Consider the following 15,290-nt stretch of genomic DNA (forward strand, 5'->3'; position numbering starts at 1 on the left):
TTTTTTTTTTTTTTTTTTCTCTATAAATGATACTTTCGTGAAGAACCGATACGGGAATCAATATATTTCAAAAGTTGAAAACTAAAGAAGCAGCAGAAAATGATTCATACAGAGTACAAAATCCTTCCGAGCGGTAACGGGAAAACTTGCAGTACAGTACATTTTAAACAAGAATTCTTCTCTATTCAGACGAACCAGTTGCAGTCGAAGCAGCAGCAGGAGGTTGTTGGGAGGATCCTGAAGGTGCTCCTGCAGACCCAGCAGGTGCAGAGTCAGGTGATGGAGCAGAGACCGCGGTTGGAGATGGTGCAGGTCTTGATCCAGGACCAGGTTGCTGTGGGTACGGGTAAGCTGCTGGAGGCGGGGCATAGGACCAGGGTTTTTTTTTTTTTTTTTTTGACTCATGAAAGATACAAGAATAGATGTTTTGTGAAAATTAAAGATCTTAGATATATAAGACGAGAGGCTTGGAAGTTAAGAAAGGGGAAAAACCCCGAAGAATATGCCACTTATTTTTTTTGTCGTTTAATACCTCTAATACAGTAAAACCTCTATAAATTAATACACTATAAATTAATAAATTTTGCTAGTCCCAAGTCGGGCCAGTGTAAAAAATAACAAAATTCGATAAGATAATAAGATAATAATATTTTTGAAATCTCCATGTAAAATATGGTCCCAATAATATCATAAATTAATAATCATGTAAATTTACATATATATATATATATGTATAATGTATGTTTCTCCTAATGCTCATATCTATAAAAGTATAAAACAATTGTTATGTTGTATTTTCAAACTGTAATGATATAAAATATTTTGTAACATATCATAAAAATAGCTAATTTTTGTTTAGCTTTCAATTTCTAGATATTCATCATTTACATTTTGATAGTTTAATTATAACAATTGATATTATTAAATTTGCATTTATGTATGTCATGTGTATAAGTGAGTTTGTCTATTGTATTTGTAATTTATTGTTAATAATATTTTATATATATATTACAAATTCAATTCCAATATCATAAAATTTACAAAATCCGAAAGTATAATTTTATTCTGCTAAAATTGTCTCAATTCATAATTTAAAAATTCAAACTATTAAAAATATATCTGTAGATTAATAATTATTAATTAACACTATAAAATAATAATTATTAATTTATAGATAAATTAATATCACTATAAATTAATAAAATGTCTTGGTCCCAAGATTATTAATTTATAGAAGTTTTACTGTACTTTGTTTAATTTCCGTTGTCTCAAAAACCATCATTTTATCTATAATCATAGATTTATACTCCTGTTTTAAAAATCGGTCGATTTGTCTAATTACACGGCGTGAAATCGCTAGGCAGTGAGGAACCGTCGCGATTTTACCCAAATCGGAAGGTTAATCAAAAAAAAAAAACTCGATTTTGATTAATTTTTCACCAAAATATGATATTAAATGTGGGGATCCACTATTTCTATGTCATATACAGTTGAAAATATGATAAAATTAGAAGAAATTGAGTTAAAAAGAGTTTGGCAGCCATAGATTAAGTTTTACAATTTACAGCATCGAGGTCGTGTGTGGAGAAGATGATTATTAAATTACCGTTTTACCTCTTATTAATAAAAGGAAAAAAAATAGACAAAACACAAAACTTGGTGGTTGAACCCCTGACTTCGGCTACTGGTAGAGAGTTTAAACAGTTGAGCTGTCTAATATTTTCTGTATATGTCGGTAAACAATGTATATAACCATATAAGCTATATATTGTATTATTAATTATAAATAATAATAAAAAAACCCTAAAACTAGTCCCCGATTAATTCCCAATTTATATCCGACTAGCAATTGACCCGCGCTACGCGCGGTAATTAGATTAAGATGTATTTCGGATTTTGTTGTGTATATTACTTTTTTGGTTATGTAAATTCATATTTACGTTTGTTTTTGTATTTGATTTTGGTTGCTTATGTTGTTTTGTTGGATGTTTTTTTATAAAAATAGGGTTTGCAGTAAGTATAATTTAGTTTGCTGTTTATTTTTTTTAAATTGAGATCATCTTCTGTGTTTTTAATACTTTTAAAAAAAAAAAATATTAAAAGATAACATTATGTAGTTGAAGTTGTTGTTTGGCTGTAGTTGTTAGTTTTGATTAATTTATTATTATTTGTCATTTTGTGGTTGAATTGTTATTTAATATTTTTATATGTATTTTGTAAACTGTTGAAGTAGTTTTTTTGTCAATGTTTTAGTTTTTTTAGTGAAAAAGGTACTGGATTTTATTAAGAAAAATAAATAAAATCAATAACTTACATTTCTTTTTTGGGGTTATTTTTGATTGTTTTAGTCGGGCCTAATTTCTTTGTAAAGCTTATAATGTGTTGGTGTATTGGATCATTATTTGTATGTTATTCAGTTGGGAATGAATTTGTTCTTTTTCAAAATTCGATGTCCTCATGAATAGATAGGAGAAGAGCAATGTTTGCGATCTAGAGGACAGTATGAGGATTGAACTTATGTCTTTGATGCTCGTAATCGTTTCTTCAGTCATCCCTTTCGTAATCGTCTTCCCTTGAATATTCTTTTCTTTTTTTTGGGGGATTTGCGTATTTAGTTGATTCCCTGCTCGCTTCGCATCTGTAGGGGATATTTGGTTATCTCTCTGTTGATTTCGTCAAATGTAAATGTGAATTGGGTTGTAAATTTGTTTATATGAAAATGTGTTGGCTTCATTAGATTTCCTAATTAAGTTGTGAGTTGTTTTTGTGTTCTTAGTTGTAATTTTTTTTCCCGTTTGTCCTCTGAGTGATTTTTTCAATTCGATGTGAGTTGTGTTTTGAGAAAAATTAATTTTCTTATTAATCTTGCTGTAATTTTATACAGTCCGGGTTGTTTTTTTGTTGGCTCGGTTTTATTTTTCATATAATTTAGTGTTACGGTTAACTGATTGTGGCATTCGTATTTATGAATCTCTTTAGTTTATTAAAGGTGTGTTCATCTCTTTGCTTCTTTGTCTTTGGTGATGGATTTGTGAAGTGCTGCCAAAAATTTTTAATTGATTTATGAATCTCTGTTTGTCTTCTATGTAAGGCTTACCATAACATCTCTTTTTGATTTTGAAGGTAAAGACCTCTTTGCATATATCTATGTCCTGTTCATCGTAATACTTGGAGAATTTTTTCTTGAGATCGATTGTTGGAAGTTTCTTCATCATATTTTGATCTTCTATGTTCTGATTTTGATGTGATGGTAAGCGGCGGACTTTAGATTTTTTTTTTCCATCTTTTGTTTACTTGCTATACTTTCAGGTTTGTTCCTTGTTTCTTTTGTTCTAATTCTGTTGGAGGCATCGCTATTGTTTAAAAAAGAGAAAAATAGAGATTTCTTTTTCGAATTATGGAATTGATTTAAGGTTGATAACATTGGTAAACCATATTGTTGTTCCTTAGGCTAAATGAAAAAGACAAACTTGAGCATTTGTTTGTAGTAGTAGCAGTGTGCGAATCTATTTTCCATGTCATTGACGGTGCAGTTGATAGTTGGTCCGATTGCTGCCAAAGTAGTGTAGTATCATGGTAGACTTTGTACATTGACTCTGTGTAACGCCTTTTTGATATCTTTCCAGCGGGAGTTTGTTTTTGCTTTTTTTATTTTTTTTTTATGAATATATATATTTTTTTCTGTTTTGTTGTCTACATTGCCAAATTTTATTTCCTATAGTTTGTTTTCTTAGTTGTACTATATATTTGGTTTTTTTCCTTTTTCTTTTAATCGTTAAACTTAGGCCCATAGGAGTCTAAAAGCATATTGTCGTTGGCCTCCTAAGGTGGGTTATCCACTTCTTCTTTTTTTGTGTACGGTTGTGGATTTCTTTCGTTTTTCAGATACTCTTTTTTTCTGAGTCAAATAATGTTGTTTGTTTTTGCCAATTTATTTTAGATTCGTCTAATAGACTTCTGCTACCGCAATTGAACTTTTCCACAGTTGATTTGTGTTTCCGATGTGATTTTTCTCGGGTAGCTTCTTTGATTTTATTATTTAGGTATAGGGTTTTTTTTGGTTACATTTTTTAGTTTCTTGCTGTGTTTTTTTGCCCCTCTGTTTCAGCGTTGGTTGGGGGGTTTTTCTTGGTAGTTCGTTGGTTAGGTGCACAGTAGAAGATGCAGGCGTGCATTCTTCTTCACCAGACACTGCATCTGCTGGCCAGCAGTGATTCTTCAGTGTCATCCTTTAGCTCCTGAAACCATTTCTTTTCAAGGCTAAGAAGTGATTTTCCATCTGAATACATAGATCAGATCAGTTTCAGAACTATTCTTGTATTACCTTGTACTTGAATCAATACCTCTTTAAAGATAAATTATAATAGAATCAAATAATTAAAATACCAGGAACCAGTCATCAAAATCTGAGAGATTTAGTTACTTTGTATGAAAAAGAATATAAAAAGCAGCTAGTAATATGGATACTACCAGGAAAGCTTTTTTGAATTGAACAATTGTTAAGATCCGATAAGCATCTGAGGTCTTCTCCTGGGCTTAGATGACTGGTTCTCAAACAAAAGAAGGTCAACCGACACACATTTATCTGCTGCAGCCTGAAGCAAAAAGATTCAGCACTGAGAAAACAGCTAAAGCAGTAACACATATAACACATTTGACTCACCATAAGTGTGCTTGTAGCTTCAGAATCCATATCTTCATGGAAGCAAGAACTCACTCAGTACAACAACTTTCCTCATAATGTCTCTACCTCCCCATGAGTACAAAGCTCGATCACACAGAATACTTGATAGCTAGATCAATAAACAATTCAGTACGATCAACGATCATCAAATTAACTATGAAGAAACATATAGAAAATCGAGGAAAAGAGAGACCTTCGCAAGACATGGTTCCCGATTCATCGATCTCAGGTACAAACGCAAGCTGTTAATAGCGTGATGGAAGTTTCGAAGGCAGAAGTCGGCCGGATTTTTAACATTACGTACAGGCTTGAAACTGAGCAATCTACCTAGTAATTGTTGCTCAAGGCGGCTAGGTTTAAGCTCCGCAAAAGATACGAAAGGGGATCCATGATCGCCACAATGGATTTTTTTGGCAGATTGGGAAGTGAGAAATTGAATTAGTGAGATGATGTATTATATGCAAATGACTGAATTACGACAATAAGAAGGTGTAGTAGTGGACCAAGAGTTAAATAAGAGGGAATTGAAGAACAATCCTTACCATTTGGAATCCTCGCCGTTACAATGAAGATTGGAATCGACGAACCCTAAGTAAAAGCACATAATAGAGGAGTGAAGTTATTGGAATAGCAATGAATGCATATGAAGGTGAGATGGTGAAACCCCATAGTAGTGAAGATGAGAAAGACATAAACGGTAGAGAAGAAGATAGGTAAACGGACCATCATGACATAAGGCGGAGAACGATAGCGATAGAAGCTGATTATTAGGGTGGAACATAATAAATTACCATTAGCTATTCTGAAGTAGATTGGGCCGAAAAAGTTATGGGTTGGAAAATATTTTATCTTAAAAGAGGCCAAATATAATAGTTTATATATTAAAAAGTTAAATTTGTTAGCCCATTAATATTTGTTAAAATAAGAGTGATGATGTGGCAGCACCAGGAGTGAGGAAAGGTAACTTTATATATATAGATTATCCGATTAATCGCTAGACCCTCCCTCACGCCCGACTAATGCCTAGTGATTTTTAAAACATGGATTCATACTAAGGACTTAACGAATGTTAACTACAATGATGGAAATGATAATCCCACATGGTTAATTAGAGGGAACTAAAGACATTGTTGTCCTCTTCTTCTTTTCCCAAATCGATTTTGAGTTATAGAACCCTAGAAGCTAAAAAATTAAGAACATCACATTTGGTTTGAGAGAATGGTGAGCCAAAGTTCAAGATCTGATGCGAATTCGAGCCGGAGCTTTGCAAACTGTTGTCTTTGTGTTTGTATCACCAAATCAAATACTATCATTGTTGCTTTTTGGTAGATCAACTTAGACCGAGATCATATCTCATCATGATCTCATCTTTAATGTCAGTTCAGCTTAAAGACAGTCTCCTTCTTGCATCATATCTGAATAATCTGCCAATTATACCATGTTTCAATATCCTAGCTTTCCCACTCACAGCATGGTTATGGTTATCAACATAGGTTTTCACTGACCATTTCCCTATGCGCTTATCCAAAGAACAATAAATCTACCAGCTGCAATTCTCATGCCTGCATATAGCCGCCAACTGTGTCTGATCCCATTTACAGAGCATCACATTGTAATTCATCTTCAAGACATACCTTAAGAGCTGACCCTTGAACTCCTCTCCATTATGAAACATCTATTTTATCCAAACGTAAGTTGGCCTGTGCTTGGAGTAATTAGTTCTTGATATCTATTTTTCTTGGCGGTCAAAAGCATCCCATTCTTCATTTGTGTCCATAGCAGGCTCAGGACGCTCAACATCCATGCATTGCCTCTCAAATTCTTCATGCATCAGCTTCAACATCACACTGCATCCCAGGCTGAGACAGAGGAAATTGTGAAGGTTGAGACACAGGTTGATGAAGGAAGATGTCGACTTCACCACCACCGATCATAGCTTCACTACACAACTTCCTAATCCCACTATCTTTGTCTTCCTGGATAACTCTTGCTGAAGACATGTTCTCGTGCGGAAACTTGTACCATACTTATTCCACTACCCCTGATACTTCGTTGTCTCTGCATAACTCGTCGAAGATTGACCACATCATCAGGTCAGGATCGATCAAGATATCTTTAGCCTCTTCTCCACCAATGTAACTGAAAGATTTATCTTTCAACGAGACATCTCCTCTAAAGTGAATATTGAGCTAAATTTTCTCGAAACCACTGAAAAATAAAATAAAAATAACTGATTAGGCATCGAATAACCATCCCCAACCCATAAACTTGATCTAAACTACAACAAATACAAAATCGGGACCCAGATAAATTGCCATCCCTAACTTGCGAACCCTAAATCGCAAACCATTAACATTGCAATTGCAATGAACGATCTCTTAGTTAACACGTCGAACACACCACAATAAATACAAATTCGGGACCCAATTGAATACCCAGAAAATTGCGAACCCTAAATCGCGAACCCTAAACATTACAATTGAAATTAACAGCGGTTTCATACCTCATCTCTCAGTGGATTCTTGCAACGAACACACCACACAATCAACCAAAACCGCAACTACTGAGACGGCAACTATCATCGCAATCAAAGGAATTCGGGATTTGAAGTTTGAGAAGAAAAATCGTTTTTAGGGTTCTAGGGTTCTAAAACTCGAAATCGATTTGGGGGAAAAAGAAAAGAGCAACTGTGTCTTTAGTTCCCTCTAATTAACCACGTGGGGTTATCTTAGAATCATGGTTAACATTTCCGTCATTAGAGTTAACAGTCGTTAAGTCCTTATTATGGATCTACCATTATAAATAAAATGATGGTTTTTTAAAGACAATAAAAATTAAATCAGGTATTTTTTTGTCCAATTTAATAACTAGAGGTATTAAACTGCCAAAAAAAAAAAGATGGTGTATTTTTTGGATTTTTTGCCTTTAAGAAAGTGTGTCCCTAGCTATATATAAAGGCCCCCAATGGTAGTCCACTTTAGATGTATTCAAGTTCAGGTGTGATGTGATTTGGGAGTGATGCGATTAGGTAAAATTATGAATAGAAATCTGATTCGGGTGCGAGGCGGTTAAATCATATTTTTGAATGATAGATCAATTGGGTGTGGTTTGAGTGTATTTAAAAAACAAGGGACGCTTGCAAAGGTGGACCCCTAACTTGAGTCAATTGCAAGAATAGACCCCTCTTTTCTCTCTCCAACATTTACCACTTTCTCTCTATCAAATCCTCGACCATTCATTGTATTCACAAAAATGCCATTAGTTCTGATTTATTTGAATTTCTTGCGAAAATGATTATTACATCTATATCCTCATATTCTTCTCTTATTTACGGTTGTGCCACCGCCATCAATTTTCCAACAACCATGAACAACTAAATTTGAAGCTCTTAATGCTTCAACAACCCGAATTTGACAGCTTAAATAACACCCAATGCTATGAGAACTTCATTTTCTTCCATCTCCTCTCCATTTTAATCCAAAAAAAAATTGAAAGGTTGTTCATCTTGTTATATGTCGTGATCGATTAAATTGGTGCTGGGTTTCTTCCGTGGTGATTAAAGACGACATCCTCGGTGCTTGACATTGCGAAACAACCACCGTAAGGTTATTTTCCGTTAGATTTCGTGATTTTCTTTGTGTTTTTATCGAAATTAGACTTCATTTGTTAGTCCAAATGAAGTCTACTATGTGGACATAATATTACAATATCATGTAAAGTCTACTATGTGGTCAGTTTTGCAATTTAAAATTTATCGAGTTTTGAGCTCGTAGACTAGAATTTCAGTCTCCTTAATTTCATTTGAAAGCAAAAAAATATGGTTTAGGCTGCATTACAATCTTTCCGTCGAATACTTCGATTGCAGTCTACTAAGGTGTATTTTTGCAATTGACCAAATTCTTGACTTTTTAGTTTTGACTGCCGGACGAAGTCTTCTTACGATAATAAAAGAGTAGACTTCTATAGTGGCTATTTTTGGGATTGACCAAAATACAATGTTTTCACGACCGGACCGGACGGCGAACCGGACTACCTTCTGGGTCACCGGGTCAGCGGTTCAACCGGGTTCGACCGTGGGTCAATTCATTATGAAATGTTTACTATATTTATAGAAATTATATAGTTTATAACCAATCTTTGTTTGTCTCTACCACCATTAAAAAACAGGGCAACGATTAAAAAACAGGGTAACGATTAAAAAACAGAGCATTGCTTAAAAAACAGAGCAAGAGTCACGATTATGAAAAAAAAAACACTAAGTAAAACAAGAACATCATCTCCATCACAACAACCAATCTTCGTTGTCTCTACCCCCATTGCCTTCGTGTTCTTCAGGTGGCATAGTGAAGTCTTCATCAATATCTGAAACATCTAGAAATCACATAGTTTAATCAAATATTGTAGGCAACTAAAAGAAAATTCTAAAAGTGAAATGAACAATTTAAACTTTTAAAGATACCATTAGACTTTTCAGGGTTTGTGTCTTCATAGTCTTTGGGATATTCCTCAGCAAGAGCATTCTCTAATTCATCATATTCAAGTTCACCTGCTTCTTCTTCTTCAACAATCCAAAATTCTGTTTTATCAATAGACTCATAGTCAACAGGATCATATGATCTTTTTCTTTTTGACCTGTACATGTAAAACAAAAACGAGATCATTACGTCACAAAGACTCACGAGGTCATATTATTTGATAGTATGATATTCACCTTTGTTGCAAACGTAAATTGTAGTGAACAAAGACAAGATCATTAAGTCGTTGATGCTCTAATCTATTCCTCTTCTTGGTATGAATCCGCTCAAACACACTCCAATTGCGCTCACATCCAGATGAAGAAGCAGTTTGACTAAGAATTCTTATTGCTAACTTTTGCAAATGAGGAGCATCATAACCAAAATATCTCCACCATTCATCTAAAATATCAATTAAAATATCAATTAAATCATATATAAAGTAAAATGCAAGTCAAATCCATGTTTAATAACTTACCTGGCTGTGATGTTTTGCTGCAAGTAAGAGCCATATCAGGAGAAAAGCTGCCTTCACGTTCTCTGTAAGATCTAAGCTCTTGAACGAGCTTTGTTTTGCTGTTCTCTGTTTGCTTTCCAATTAAGCTCATTAACCCACTCATAACTTCAGGCTTCTCACAAACTGAAGTTTGATCATACATGAAAGCTGGGTTCAAATAATACGCTGCAGCATGAAGATCATGGCGCAACATACGATCCCATCTTCTATCAATGATGTTTGTATAAGGTTGGTAGAGAGGTTTTCTTTTTCTGAACATCGTTTTAATGCCTAATCTTGCTCGATACATCCCTTCATACACATATGGCAAAGAAGGCTTCTCATCAGCATCACAAATGCGTAACAATCGAATGATAGGAGTCATAATCTTGACGATTATCAAGCATTCATTCCACATTCGCTCATCTAGGATAATCAATTTAGCTTCCTTTGCTTTAGACGTCTTGAAAAGCTGCTTGAGTTCAGCATCTGTACTTGTAACCAAAGCTTGTAGATCTTCTTTATGTTGATAGAGACTTTGTAGAGCAATGAAAGTTGTAGCAAAACGTGTTTCTCCAGGTCGAATGATCTCTCTCCAACCAGGTCTTTTTCTAACCTAATTTAAAGTCGACTTATGGTTGTAAACAAAAATAGTTACCTTAGACATCCGATGCGCTAAATTGTGAACAGAAGGTAGTTTTGTCACATCTTCCAAAATCAGATTGATACAATGAGCTGCACATGGAGACCAAGCAATGGTGGGAAACTTTTCAGCGAGAAGCTTTCCAGCAGCTTTGTAGTTGGGTGCACTATCAGTTACAAAATGAACTACATTTTCTGGACCGACCATACCCACAACTTCAACAAACAAGTTGCATAAATTCTCAGCACTTTCATAGATATCAGAAGCATCAACTGACTTGAGAAATGTGATTCATTTAGGACAATAAACTAAGAAATTAACTAGCGGTCTTTGTCTTGTGTCCTTCCATCCATCTGCCATAAGAGTACATCCAGTAGTGGCCCAAGTACTCCTAAACTTATCAATAATCAAAGAAACTTGCACCTTAGCATCACGCAACAATCCAACACGTAGAGCATGGTATGAAGGCCCCACATATCCATGACCCATACTTGCTACCTTATTCATCATAGGCTGGAAAAGNCTTCTCATCAGCATCACAAATGCGTAACAATCGAATGATAGGAGTCATAATCTTGACGATTATCAAGCATTCATTCCACATTCGCTCATCTAGGATAATCAATTTAGCTTCCTTTGCTTTAGACGTCTTGAAAAGCTGCTTGAGTTCAGCATCTGTACTTGTAACCAAAGCTTGTAGATCTTCTTTATGTTGATAGAGACTTTGTAGAGCAATGAAAGTTGTAGCAAAACGTGTTTCTCCAGGTCGAATGATCTCTCTCCAACCAGGTCTTTTTCTAACCTAATTTAAAGTCGACTTATGGTTGTAAACAAAAATAGTTACCTTAGACATCCGATGCGCTAAATTGTGAACAGAAGGTAGTTTTGTCACATCTTCCAAAATCAGATTGATACAATGAGCTGCACATGGAGACCAAGCAATGGTGGGAAACTTTTCAGCGAGAAGCTTTCCAGCAGCTTTGTAGTTGGGTGCACTATCAGTTACAAAATGAACTACATTTTCTGGACCGACCATACCCACAACTTCAACAAACAAGTTGCATAAATTCTCAGCACTTGCATAGATATCAGAAGCATCAACTGACTTGAGAAATGTGATTCCTTTAGGACAATAAACTAAGAAATTAACTAGCGGTCTTTGTCTTGTGTCCTTCCATCCATCTGCCATAAGAGTACATCCAGTAGTGGCCCAAGTACTCCTAAACTTATCAATAATCAAAGAAACTTGCACCTTAGCATCACGCAACAATCCAACACGTAGAGCATGGTATGAAGGCCCCACATATCCATGACCCATACTTGCTACCTTATTCATCATAGGCTGGAAAAGTGGAGAATTCACGGCATTCATTGGAATACAAGCGTCATAAAACCACAATGCAACAGACATGTCCACATCATGTATTCTCTCTTTACTTTGCATACAAGCTTTTATAGTTGGTTGGGTCGGATCATGCACACCTCTTTTAAAGTATTCATGTAGATCAATACCTTTTTTCTTCCTCTTTTGACTTGGGCGAACATCACCTTCGATATCATCTCCATCACCATCTTGATTTTCAGGGCCATCGTTCGTATCATCTAAAACAAGCTTTTTCTTCTTCTTGTTCTCAATTTCTTTTAATGTGTTCAATATCTTAAATCGCACATCTCCTGGAATCTGTGAACACGCATCTGTATTTCCTTTCACACCCGCAAGATGTTGTTTCATCCTATTAATTCCACCTCCTAATTTTTTTTTGTGACAAAATGAGCATTCCAAAACTGTTTTTCCTCTTGAATCATTTGATTGAATCACATAGGACCAAGCTATATCATTTTTTCCTCTGACTGAACGGTTTGCAGCTGCTATTTCTTCATAGTCTTCTTCAGTTTCCATTACTTGTAAAATACACAACTACACAAGAAAAAAAAACATAGATCAAACATAATACTATAACAGATTCTTAAAAGATGCACAACACATGAAGATCAGTTATTTATAATACAATTATAGGACATAATCGATTTATATATATGCAAACACGATGATGAATTGATGATTAACTATGATAGTTTAAAAAACAGAGCCACGATTAAAAAACAGAGCCACGATCATGAAAAAAGTATTATGTAAATGTCCAAAATCAAGTGATGATGGAGATTAGAGACATAAAAAATTCAAAATAAAAGAGAAATTGAAAACAAACTGTTGGCTAAGCACTACAAGAGATGAGGACTGCGAGTCTGCGAGAGAAGATGAAGCAAGCGACGAGAGGTTCTCAAAACTAAACCCTATATTTGGTCTTAAAAATCAAAGATTCAAAATTGAAAATATTATTTTTGAACTGCAACCCGGCCGGTCCGGTCCGAATCACCGGGTCATGGGTTTATAGCGGTTTTTTCTAGGTTTTTCCGGTTTTAAGATTTCCGGTTATTAGTAGTGGACCAAAACCGGTGAACTGTCCGGGTTGCGGGTCAACCGGTCGGACCGGCCGGTCCGGTCCGGTCGTGAAAACATTGCCAAAATATAAAAACATTGACCAGAATATTATTGATATAAAATTAATTAGTTGACTGCAAAAAAAGTCTACTAACTAAATAAATTAAAATGTTGGTCAACCCCAAAAATGACCACGGCAGACTGCAAACGAATTCAACGTTTCTGGAGACTCCGTACATAGTCTACGTGGGTAAGTCAAACTTGGTCAATTACAAAACTAACCACAACGAAGATTACTTTTAATAGTTGACGGATAGATGAAGTCTAATTGTTAGCTAGAAGTCTACTACAAAGTCAATAGTTTGGTCAATTGCAAAAATAACCAGAGTAGACTGGAATCGAAGTTAACCTGTTGAACTTCCCCTTGAAGTCGACTCAGTTCTATGTATTTAATTTTCAAAAATGACAAAAAAATTAACAAAGGAAGACCATAAAAGAAGTCAACTATTCTGGTAGACTTCATCCGCTGTCTGCTTTGTTAAATTGTAATTGCAAAAAATAGACTTCAGGGGAAGTATCTGCGTAGAGTCTAGTTGATGTCTACTCGTTTGACGTCAACATGAAGTCGTCAGAATTTGAAAACCAAATTATTACAAATTGGTGAATAATTTTTAAGATTTTCCTGTTGTATTCTCTGATATATGTTATTTACTTGCCTCTATATGTTTTTGACATGAATATATATTATACATATGGAGAAATCAAGTTTTTGGTTTTCATAGGCAGTTAGGTCATTAAATTAGACTTATTTTGGAAGTCAAAATGTTGGAGTTATCTGTGAAGTCTGTATAATTGAAATAGTCTTTAATTGAAAATTTATAAATATTTTATTTTTTATTTTTTAGTGCATTTGTTTTATATCGGTTATGTACTTGCCTCTGTCTATTTTTTCATGATAATATATTATACTTTTGGATCAATCATGTTTTTGATTTTCTTAGGCAATTAGGTTATTGAGTTAAGACTTCTACGGATAGTCAACCATATAATGAGTATTTAACTTGCTGCTTACTTTTTCAGGTAAATGGCGCAAATACCTGTTGTTTTTGGAGTATGGCTGACGAGAAATGGGTCTTGACATTTTGACATGGATGGACGCAAAGGTGGGAGAATGTTTTTTTTGCGACACGGTTGTACATACACTGAGCTTGTTGAAATGGCTATAGTTATCATATCCCTTAACAGAGATGATGCTTCAGCAATTGCCCCAAGATACCTCTCCTATCTATGTCATAAATTTTAGAACTTAATTGAAAGATCTACGAATTACCAAAGAGATTAATACAACAATGAGGATTATACCGGCGATTAAGACATTCTCGACCACCCCGCGTACACGACGAACTGACAGACGTAATTCCTTTATCTGATCTTTCACCTTGTCTAGCTTCTGCTGAACCCATAGCATATCCTCATTTTCCTGGATGGCTGTAATAGAATCCCTTTGGTCAGCAAATCTACCTCTCATTGCTTGAAGTTCTTGCATAATAGCCTCATCCCACCATTTCATAATATGGTCCTCTCCATCCTATACCATAGAAATAAATATACCATAAAAATATTATCTATACTCAAACAATAATTATACCAAATGAATAAACCACCAGCCAATCTAACAAACTCATGGTTATTGCATCCAAAGAAAATCCTTCCAGGATTGTAGGCTGTGGTGGAACATTTCATAACAGTTTTCCTTCCGCAGAAACATTTGTCAGGAATTCCAACTGTCAGGCCAAGAAAGTTTACTTCGGGTGGACCTTCACTCCATACTCGCAAAGAATTAGAAGATGGCTGAGTGTAGCTGTGTAATCCCATATCTGTGTGCAAAATGAACAAAAAACGATGAGAACATATATATTTTCGAACAAAATTAGCTTAAGTGTTACAAAAGCAAATTGCCGACGATAAATGATGAGAATACTTATCTGAGATGTCCTTGAGTTTCGAAGACGATAAATGATGAGAATACAATCTGAATTTTTGAGAGCAACAATATCAGAATTTTTGAGAGAGGGTTTTTTGGAGAGAGAGAAATCATATAAAAACTAGGGTTGACTTACAGAAAGAAGTATATATATCGTTAAATTATCCGGTTAGGTTAAAATCAAGGAATCGGTATGCATTCGGTTAGGTTCGGCTATCGGTTTGGTTAAATTTATCGGTGAAATTAAAATAATATAATATTAACAGTTGATGGTATAACAAAGTCAACCACCAATAATCTACAGAGAAGTCTACTTAAGCAAACCCTAAATCAAATAATTTTAACATAATCAGCCTTTCCTCCCTTAATTTGACTCGTTTATATGTAAATTTATTTTATTTCAATGTTTGATGTCTATGTGGTTATTATTTGGTCAATAAGTTTATCAAATTTTTTTTATAATTTTTTAATTAAAATTTAAACTATAATTAAGGAGTAGAGATATTTTTATGTCTTATAGTTGACG

The 15,290-nt window shown here is 34.6% G+C and overlaps 2 protein-coding genes and 1 long non-coding RNA gene across 5 annotated transcripts in view; 1 reads left to right on the plus strand and 2 right to left on the minus strand.

Moving 5' to 3' along the window:
* LOC104772755 (malate dehydrogenase, cytoplasmic 2-like) overlaps positions 1 to 350 on the plus strand; it is a 5,425-nt gene extending 5,075 nt beyond the window's left edge. Inside the window, exons 8-9 of the mRNA XM_010497334.2 lie at positions 88 to 133; positions 190 to 350. Of these exons, the coding sequence (XP_010495636.1) occupies positions 88 to 133; positions 190 to 350 (207 nt within the window). The remainder of the gene's footprint in view (positions 1 to 87; positions 134 to 189) is intronic.
* Positions 3,966 to 5,433, minus strand: LOC104771480. 3 transcript variants are annotated; one of them, XR_764834.2, is made up of 4 exons: positions 4,878 to 5,433; positions 4,664 to 4,793; positions 4,471 to 4,595; positions 3,966 to 4,279 (listed from the first exon to the last, which is right to left on the minus strand). It is a non-coding gene; the product is annotated as an uncharacterized LOC104771480 (long non-coding RNA). The 3 variants fall into 3 exon arrangements; XR_764836.2 differs by lacking the exon at positions 3,966 to 4,279 and having other exon boundaries at positions 4,332 to 4,595; positions 4,878 to 5,272; positions 5,408 to 5,432; XR_764833.2 differs by lacking the exon at positions 3,966 to 4,279 and having other exon boundaries at positions 4,332 to 4,595; positions 4,878 to 5,429.
* On the minus strand, positions 8,967 to 14,350 carry LOC104772756. Its single transcript, XM_019241933.1, has 8 exons — positions 14,111 to 14,350; positions 11,182 to 12,255; positions 10,761 to 10,850; positions 10,353 to 10,613; positions 9,677 to 10,166; positions 9,396 to 9,600; positions 9,144 to 9,316; positions 8,967 to 9,055 (listed from the first exon to the last, which is right to left on the minus strand). The coding sequence occupies exons 1-8, from the start codon at positions 14,348 to 14,350 to the stop codon at positions 8,967 to 8,969; spliced, it is 2,622 nt and encodes an 873-aa protein (XP_019097478.1).

Source organism: Camelina sativa, chromosome 20 (assembly GCF_000633955.1).
Source record: "Camelina sativa cultivar DH55 chromosome 20, Cs, whole genome shotgun sequence".
In the NCBI taxonomy this organism is placed as follows: Eukaryota; Viridiplantae; Streptophyta; class Magnoliopsida; order Brassicales; family Brassicaceae; genus Camelina; species Camelina sativa.

Excerpts from the sequence above, each read along its gene's own strand:
- LOC104772756 (XM_019241933.1), bottom strand. The coding sequence starts at position 14,350 with ATGAAATGGTGGGATGAGGCTATTATGCAAGAACTTCAAGCAATGAGA. Across the intron at positions 12,256-14,110 it reads TTGTTGTATTAATCTCTTTG|TTGTGTATTTTACAAGTAAT; the intron begins GTAATTCGTAGA and ends TTTCTTGTGTAG. Across the intron at positions 10,167-10,352 it reads TAGCGCATCGGATGTCTAAG|CTTTTCAAGACGTCTAAAGC; the intron begins GTAACTATTTTT and ends GAACTCAAGCAG.